Source organism: Artemia sp. Qi Xiang Cuo, chromosome 16 (assembly GCF_049724085.1).
Source record: "Artemia sp. Qi Xiang Cuo chromosome 16, ASM4972408v1, whole genome shotgun sequence".
Classification (NCBI taxonomy): Eukaryota; Metazoa; Arthropoda; class Branchiopoda; order Anostraca; family Artemiidae; genus Artemia; species Artemia sp. Qi Xiang Cuo.
The window spans coordinates 17,599,251-17,609,054 of record NC_142809.1 but is presented as its reverse complement, the minus strand read 5'-3'; the positions used below and the strand labels follow the sequence as shown (position 1 = coordinate 17,609,054).

General features: G+C 33.0%; 1 protein-coding gene across 7 annotated transcripts in view; it reads left to right on the top strand.

The window, feature by feature from the left end:
* LOC148942639 (kynurenine aminotransferase-like) overlaps positions 1 to 7,983 on the top strand; it is a 181,620-nt gene extending 173,637 nt beyond the window's left edge. For all 7 annotated transcript variants that reach the window (XM_089102660.1, XM_089102654.1, XM_089102657.1 and 4 more), the window contains one exon: positions 7,603 to 7,983. In XM_089102660.1, coding sequence (XP_088958786.1) covers positions 7,603 to 7,863 — 261 coding nt within the window. In that variant the 3' untranslated portion in view covers positions 7,864 to 7,983. The remainder of the gene's footprint in view (positions 1 to 7,602) is intronic.
* The last annotated feature ends 1,821 nt before the right edge of the window (positions 7,984 to 9,804 follow it).

The following is a 9,804-nucleotide window of genomic DNA, read 5'->3' as shown; positions in this document are numbered from 1 at the left end:
TTTCATAGTGACATTTTATATTTTTTCTATATTGACATTGGAGAATTAAAACATTAAGATACATTTTTTAATCTTGTTTATTATTCTTTAATAATTTTTTTAAGTAATTTTAATAGTGAAATATACTATTATTTATAGAGAGAAATGGAAGCATTAAAACTTTATGAAGCATTGATTCAGCTTGTTTATTATTCTTTAAGAGTTTTTATAAGTCATTTTCATAGTGACATTTTCTATTTTTCTACAGTAGACAAGCCTTTCATTAGCCACGTCTAATAGTATTCTATTAGACCTTAGAAAATTTGCGTCTATAATAGCCTCATATGGGAAATTATCACATATAATAAAATTTGTCATAAAGGTTCTATTGTCTCTTTTTACGTTTAGGCAAATTGACCCTTTTGCATTTAATTTATGACCTGTCACGCTCGTTAAATTGGGATTATTAGGGTTCCTCTATCGCCTGATATGAAGAGGCAACAAATTGAATACGCAAGAGTTTATGATACTAATTGTTGCACCTGAGTCGATCAGAGCCTTAAAATAAACATTTTCTACACAAAAATCATTAAATATAGGTAACTTGTTATTAATATCACTACAAGACGGCACTAATATTGTCTTGCAGCTATTAAATATTTCTGGCACCCTCTGGGTTCAATTTATATTTCTGAGGGGCCTAGCACGTTTCCCTGAGAATTTATTTCATGTGTCGGTGCCTGTAATAGATATTCAGACGTAATAGGTTCCGTAGGAATATTTAAATGATTTAGTTCTGTCTGTGTCCTCCCTTTATTATTATGGTATCCTTGATGCGTCTTGTCGGTGCCCCTTGCTGGTTTTACCTGCCAATGCCGCTGGCTTGCAAAATTTTCATTTCCTCTCGGCCAATTTTCGTGATTTCTATATGGCATTCTTGCATTATATTGGCTTTGGGGGGTATTTGGGTTTTCAAATCGGTAATTAATTTGTCTGTTGGGGAGAGGGTTATACAAATTTTGTTGGTATGCATTATAAGGTACTGAATGGCGCAATTCCCCTTGCTAAAGCCTATTGCACGACCGGTGCTAAAATTTGTTTTTCTGAACAAATGGTTGCCGTAATTTTGCGCATTACCGACAGCAATTCTTGGTATAGGATTGTTGATATAGTGGCACTCTCTTGCGGTATGGCCAAAACGATTAAAATTATAGCACCTTATTATTGTAGGGTTATTTCTGTAATTAGCTGGTTTAATAGGCTGAAAACGTACGGTTTTCTGCCTAGCGGGTTCTGGGGTTTTATTTCTTTGTGCCACTGGGGAATTATCCCTTGAAAAGAAATTGGGTGATGCCTGATCGCCCTTGAATATTAGGTTCGCGTTTGAGTCGCCTAGGCTATTTATTTTTGCATTACAGTGATTAGCAACCATTTTATCAACTTCGATTAGTCGCTCTACCTCTTGGACTGCAAGATCCAACGTCTGAATATTTTTGGATATTACTACTCTATATAGTTTTGGGGGTAGCCCTTGCAAAAAGGTATTTAGTATGACTTTTTCATACAGTTGCCCAGAACCACTTCTGTATTTTGCTTCTACAGAAATGCGTATATTATCCAGGTATTCTCGTATATTCTGTGAAAAATCAAAGTTCACTACTCCGTGTTTTAATTTATTTATTGAACTGGTTTCTATAAATCTCTCTTTGAATGCTTTTAACAAGTCATCAACCGTATTTATTGGCAAGTTGGCGTTATTGCCTATGGTCTGTTCGATCTGTTTTAGAAAAGTTAAGGCCTGGCCTTTTAACCGTAGTAGTAGCATGTCTTTTAACGCTCCAAAGTCTGTTTTGTTAGTTGTACAAACTGGGTCAATTGGATATTAAATTCGTCAATATCTGACTGACCATTGTACTCTGGTATAGATTTTGCTATCTCTATATTTTTCGCGACTAACTTTTGCACTATTAATAACTCACCGAGTTCTTCCATTTTTTTAGTTAATTGGAAATAATTTTTTTTTTCTTAACCTATTTTGGGGGAGGCTATTTTCTCCTATGAGATATAATGGTTTTCCTGTCGTAGCTTAGCGGCAATAGGCCTAATCACTTTTCTTATATGTCTGTATCGTTCCCAAAAATTAAATTCAAATTACAAAGTTTCATAGCCTAATTAGTTCGCAAGTTTTTCTCCAATTTCTGACTCGCGCCATTTGTAGCGATAAAAAAGATACAGACATATAAAATGAAATAAACCCTGATAAAAAAGACAATAGATTTATTGAACTTACATGCTTAGTTGCACAGGAACGGGTCACTTCAATGACAATAACGGTGACAAGAATATAAGAATTTCGTCTGAATCTCTCTGGGTCTGACTTACTAATCGTTTCAAATCTGACTTACGATTCAAATTAAAAAGCGCATCTACCCCACTACCAAAACATAGGTTTTCAGTCCTGCACCATGAGGACTGCTCGCCATTGGCCCAAGAGGACCAAGGATGTAAATCTTTCGTCCAATGAATTCTTTTAAATGTGTTTGATTATTCAGGCGTTCACACGGTTTTTTTTGCCATTTAAACTTCCTCAGGAACCTTATGCATTGCATTTTTTTTGATAATAATTATCTTAGCGAAATTTGAACGACTAGCGTCGTTGTTTGACTGAAGCTAGAATGCAATTTCTCTTTTTGCTGATTAAGAATTTAGACTCTTGGAAGCGGTATTTGAACTCAATTAGGGGACGTTTAATTTCTGCCCGAATCATCTTTAGAAGGAAAGAATCCTGTATTTTAAATATATCGCATTTTACTCATGGTACACATCATCATATGTGCCAGAAACTGATTCTCTGCTCCTCTCAAATGTAAATTCGTGAGAGCAAGAAAATTTTTGTTTTTAATTTGTGCTGTACACAATGAATTCCTACGAATCTTGGGGACGTCAACTTTGAAAACCAAATGCGGATGTTAGACAATCTAGACCATGGTGGTCCTACAGTAGAGACGTGTCGAGGACGACCGATCCTGAGCCGAGGAAGAGAAGCTACTGAAAAACGAGGAAAACTTCATAGTACCCCACACTACTCGGCAAGGCAGAAACCCTCGCACGGCAGGAGCTATAAGAAGGAAGTAAACAGGAAGACCGGAGCAAGAGGAAGAAAAATTTAGTGTTTATTTTGATTTGATTTTATGTCTGAGTTTCCAGCCAATCCACAGGAGATACGGGTCATTTATCTTAGGAGGGAGGTGTTGGAACCCTTGGTCCCAGTTTTTTAAGATAAATGTCCCTCCCAGATTCATTTCTTTTGGCCCCTTAATCATGTTCCTTTCTTAAGTAAAAACTATTAGTTTTCCTATTATTTTTTTGACGCCATTTCGGGTCCTCTTAACTGCGTACGTGCTTAATAGACCACGAGGGAAAGAATTGCGCAGTTAGGGAGGTCGGCCAGTAGATTAGAAAGTCCAAGGATTGGCTGGAAAGATTCATTACCACCCTCGTAACCCCCGCCGCAGACCGTGGCTAGCGGGCTGGGAGGAAGAGTCCTTTTTTTAGTTAGTTCTTTTATACAACGTGGAGTGATTACAGTAAGCTTTTTTTTACTATGTACTCTTTTAACTTTTCAGCTTAGGTCGAATCTAAAAGAGTTGGTTAGAAATCTTATCCGTAAACTTTGGCTTTAAATGTGGCCATAGACCATCCGATCACGTTAGTATACAGAACTGTTGGAGTAACCGCAGAAATCTCACTAATTTGGGGCCAAAGAGGGATCTTCCCCCTCCAGTAAGTGGCATAGCAACTCTTTGCGCCATTTTTGCCTTTAAAAGTGGTGACCCCGCACGATAAACCTCCAATAGTCACTATGAAAATGACTTATAAAAATTCTTAAAGAATAATAAACAAGCTGATTCAATGCTTCATAATATTTTAATGCTCCCTTATCAATTGGGGAGTAATAGTAAATGTCACCATTAAAACGACTTATAGAATCTTTTTCAGATTTATCATCAAATATAGTCAATGTTGCATACTTTTTTAATGATTCCATGCAACTATAGGAAAAATGTTAAATGACAGTATGTAAATGGTTAATAAAAATGATTAAGGAATAATAAACAATCATAATAAATTCATCATAATTTTTTATTGATCCCTTGTCAATGGGGAAGTAATTGTAAATTACACGCTTAAAATGACGTATAAATATTATTAAAGAATAAAAAACAATCTGAATCAATGTTACATAAAGTCTTAATGCTCCCATGTCACTATAGAAAAATAGAAAATGTCCACTATAGAAAATGACTTATAAAAATTCTTATAGAATAATAAACAAGGTTAACCAATGCTTAATAAATTTTTATTTCTCCCATTTCAATATAGAAAAAAAAATAGAAAATTTCTCGATGAATATGACTTGTACAAATTATAAAATTACAAACAAGTAGCATAATCAATGCTTAATAAATTCTCAATGCTTCAATACAAATGTAGAAAAATATTAAATTAAACTCAGAAAAATAAGTACAAAAACTAACAACGAACAATAAAAAATCTTAACCCATGAATCGTAATATTCTATTGATAACTGGTCAATAAGGAAGTAATATAAAATGCCACTCTGAATATGACGTACAAAAAGTATTTCTAATTAATAAACACTCATAGCCAATTTTGCATAATTTTTAATAGCTACATTGCCTCTATAGGAAAAATATAAAATATCACTCTGGAAACGGCTAATAAAATTTCTTTACTAATAATTAACAAATATAATCTATTTATAATAATTTTTTAAAGCTAAATTGTCAATATAGGAAAAATGTTAAATGTCAGTATGGATACGACGAATACAAATTATCTAAGAATAATAAAAAAGCAGCATATCTGGACCATAATGTCTTATTGTTCCCTTTCCAACATGGGAGTAATAGTAAATGACACCCTTAAAATGATGTATACAAATTATCAAAGAAGAATAAACTAGCTGAATCAATTTACCATAATGTTTTATTGCTACCATGTAAATATGGAAGTTATTTTAAATTTCACCCTGAAAATTACGAATACAAATAATTAAAGATTCATGAACCAGTTGAATCAATGTTCCATAATGTCTTATTACTACCTTGTCAATATGTAAGTAAATTTAAATTTATCTCTGAATACGAAGTATACAAATTATTAAAGAACAATAGACAAGCAGAAGCATTGCACCATAAAGTCTTATGGCTTCCTTGCAAATAAGGAAGTAATAGAAAATGTCAAACTGAAAAGGAATTATAAAAATTCTTATTGTATAAAACAACAGGTTAACAATTTCACAATTAATTTTTTCTGATTAATATTAAATCCAAAAAAATATTGAAAATTAATCCCTGAAATTAAAGTTTACAATGAATACTATTGTTATAAACAATCATAATAAATTAACAACAAAGTCTTATTGATCAATTGTAACTAAGGAAATACTAGTAAAATTCTCTCTAGAAGCGACGTATACAAATTATTAAAGAACAATAAACAATCAGACTAATATAACTGTAATTATTTATTACTAACAAATCAAAATGAAAGTTATATTATCTTTCACTCTGAATATTACGTATACAAAGTATCAAATAATAATAAATCAGCAGAATCAATGCATCGTAAAGTTTTATTGCTACCTTATCACCTTGGGAGTTATAGAAAATTTCTCAAAGAATATGAAGAATAATAATTATAAAAGAATAAAAAACAAGCAGAGTCAATGTTGCATAATTTTATACAGTTACAATGTCACTATAGGAAAAATATAAAATATAACAATTAAAAATACGTATAAAATTTATTAAAGAATAATAAACAAGCTGAATCAATGCTTCATAAAGTTTTAATGCTCCCATGTCACTATAGAAAAAATAGAAAATGTCACTATGAAAATGACTTATAAAAATTCTTAAAGAATAATAAACATTTTAATTTCATATCCGGCAATCTTTTTTACAGTTAAGCAAAAAAAAAGAAAGAAAACCCAATTGAAATAAAATAAAAATTAGAAGCAATAGAAACAGAAAGCAAAATAAAAACAATAAAACACAAAAAGTAAAAAAAAACGAAATGGAAAGCATGACAAAAAAAATAGAAAAATATATGTATAAAGTGCTGAAAAGAGTAAAATGTCGATACTCCTCATTGTGACAAAAACTCTCCAGGATATGGCACAAACAGATTGATAAAAATGCAAGTTGAATAACAAAACACTGTTCTTGGTTTTCCTGATATTCATTCCAAAATGAATAATTGGTAAGATTCAAATGTTAAGGTACAATTCTGAAATTAGATTACTTATAATTTGATATCTTCGATTTCAATATTCAAAACTGCTGCTGCTCGCCAGAGCAAAAACTTAGTGGAATAATGTTGCGTTTGCTTTTTATTTTGCTGTTTTTTGTCTATTTGATCTTTTGTCTGTGTATATTTTTCAAATTCTATGCTGTGATTGAAGATCAGGCTTCCTTTAGACTAAAATATTATTTTTGATATTGGGCACGTTTTTTTTACAATTGAAGTTTTTTCAAAAAAAAAAAAGTTTTTTTCCATGCTATTTTACTCAGATTTTTTTTGTATTTTTTCAATTTCTTTGTGAAAGAAAATCTCCAATTTAGGGGTCATCACCCTCCTTCCCCTGGTGTGAATTTGGAAGTAATACTTGTTCTGTAATGCATGGTGCTGCAATAACGCCGCTCTCTTTGTCCCACACATGGTAAACTTCCGCCATGCTTGGAACTTACCATCTCATATGTGCCTGATTTTTGAAAGCGGGCAGCCCGTTGACTCAAACCATAATATTTCAGGGTTGTTTAAAAGTACGGCTCGAAAGCCTTATTGAAATTTGCAAATATACTATCTGCAAATCATTATTTACAAGACACACCTACTTACTACATGTGAGGGGGGAGGTAGGTGAGCCTTTGCTGCTTAAATTGATCTCATTTGTCGTCAATTCAAAACATTGTACTTTTAATAAAGCATGGATCTATCTGTTGAGTTTTCTAGTGTCATGAGTGACCTAAATATCTCTTCTAATAGCCCACCGAGGCAATTTAAACTTTTTATAAAGTATTTAGGCGAATCTCTCAAAAGGTCCAATGTGAGGATCACAACCTGGGTTGCAGTCACCCTTGGGGACCCAACCTATTGTGGTACATATATATCTAAAGCAGTACTGTGTAATATTTTTAGAAAATTTAAAACTTATGGCAAATCATGCTCTGAGATTCCAAGGGCTGTAGATCATGGAAAATGGTTGCAAACATCTTTGGTGTTGCGTTAATAACTCCGACTAAATTTTTTTTTGTCGTTTATAATAAACTTTGATTGTTTTAAAACTTCTTCATATATTATTGCTCTTTGTGCTTGTCTATTTTTGCAATTTTATTGTGCATGTTTCCCTTTTTGAAAGCTTGCCTTGTTTTATATCTGAATACTTAATTGATCTATGGTAGTTTATATTATGGTTTGGAAACTCTTAATAATTATAAATTTTCTTATATTTTATTGTTTTATAGTTATTTGTTTTACATGTGTCGCTTTTGAACATGCTTGTATTTTTTGCACTATCTCTTTGTTTTATTGCAGGGTGGTTATTTCATGGTGGCGAACTGGACCGAGCTAGAGAAATATTCAGACTTAAGCCAAGAGCCTGACCCATTGAAAGATTACAAATTTGTTAAATGGTTGAGTAAAACCAAAAAACTTCAAGGCATTCCACCAAGTGCCTTCTATTCCAAGGAGCATAAGAGATTGGGAGAAAACTACATCCGGTTCTGTTTCATCAAGCAAGATAGCAACTTGAAGAAAGCTGATGAAATTTTGACCAAGTGGAAAAGTGAACGGTGAAGCCTATAATTCGTTTCATATCGTTTGGTTGACCTTTGGCAAAACAATATAATTGTTGGTGACAATAAAGCTGGATTTGGCTAGTTATAAAAATGTTTATTCAATAAATAGTTGTTGAAGTTTTAATTGAGTTTTGTTTTTGCATTCATAGGTAGGTTTAATATAACCTGTTTTGGGTATGTTTTTTTTTGGGGGGGGGGGTCAACGACTTTCGAGTCATATTTTTAGTATGACCTTTGAAATATTATTCGTCTGACATAGACAGAGTTGTCCCAAGGCCGTACCCAGGATTTTTTTCGGAGGGGGTTTTACTCAGAAACGTTTTTTCGGGGGGGGGGGGGGTTACAAAAAAACCTCAAATAGTGCATACAAAATTTGTTTATATCCATTTTTTTTACGTTTTTACGAGTCAAAAAAAATTTCGGGAGGGGTTCAAACCAAGGGGAAAAAAACAAGTTTTTTTCAGCTGAAAGTAAGGAAAAACATTAAAGATTATAACGAACAGAATTTATTCCGCATATGAGGGAGCGAGCTGTCCACTCTTCAATCTCTCGCTCTTTTGGATGAAGATTTTTACTGCTTTAAAAAACTTCTTATTCCAATTAAACAGCCATGGTATTTCAGAAGTTGTTCTTAAGAAATTGGGACACAACAACAAATTTAGTGCAAATAGTGAGGGACTGTGGAGGGGGACAGCCCCATTTATGTTAGAAAAATTTTCCATTTGTTTTAAATTTTAATGTTGCTCCTTACTTTCACTTTAAAAAACTTATTTTTTGCATTTAATTTCTGATAATTTTTCAAATTGGAAATCTGTCTTCCCCTCCGTGAAAAATCTTCCCACAAAATTTTCTTCCGAATTCCCAAAAAAAAAATTCCTTAGCAATTTCCACCAGGACTTTTTTATGGGATTCACTGGCGATTCCCCGTACGCTACATTTATATGTATGTTATTGCTTACACTGGAATAATCGGAATTAATTGTCAAGGAGCAAAAGCATATTAATAACTTATGTTATTGCTCTAAGTTTGTTTGTAAAGTTTATAGTAATACCTTTTTCGCTTGAAGCCGTTTATATTTTGGAATTGATCATATTTTTCACTACTTTGATAATTCTATATTACATGGTTAATGTGTAGAGGTTAGATTTAGGGATTGGGCAGTGAGAATTTGCCCCTGGGTTGTTAGACATCCCCCCTAGATTTTGAGAAATGTGTTTTTTTTATTTCCGTTTTATCTTCATGAATTAGCACCTCTGTCACTGTGGTCAGTTTTAAGATAGCGCTGCCCATGCAAGGGAATTTTTGCCAAAAAGTTTGTAACTATGTTGTTTTTGGTCTGCCAAAAGTTTAAAACATATATAGATGAATGTGACATTTCTGCCGTTATAACAAAAAATGAATGTTACTAATGGCTAATGATTTGTTTTTGCAGGCTAACAGCAACAGCGACAGCTAACAGGAACAGCGGAACGAGGCTTCTTCTACCCATCAGTTCCGAATCGTATTCACTTAATGCAGATGGCATTCAAGAGATACGCACTGCCGCCTTTATTCTATTCCGAAGATATATAAGCGTTTTTTCGCGATGTTAAATTACGATCCGTTTTAGTGAAACTTTGCTGATAAGCAAATACTTTTGCTATCAGCAACGGACCAGTATTGCAAGAACTATGCCAAGTCCTTTTAGTTTTGAAAAACTAAACAGAGTGTCTATCACTGCTAAGTAGAGTGTGTATTTGTTGGGTTCACAAGAAACAGCCTGACTCACGTCTCACGTCTTTGGTAATAATGTACCCCAAAAAGAATTGAAAGGAAACAGTCAAAATTTCTTACGATCGTAAAGTTCCGCATTTGCTCAATTGATTAACCCATTAACTTCTTTGGCTCTTTGACCAAAACATGCGCAATGAGGCCATCTCAGTTCTTTTTCTTCTAATT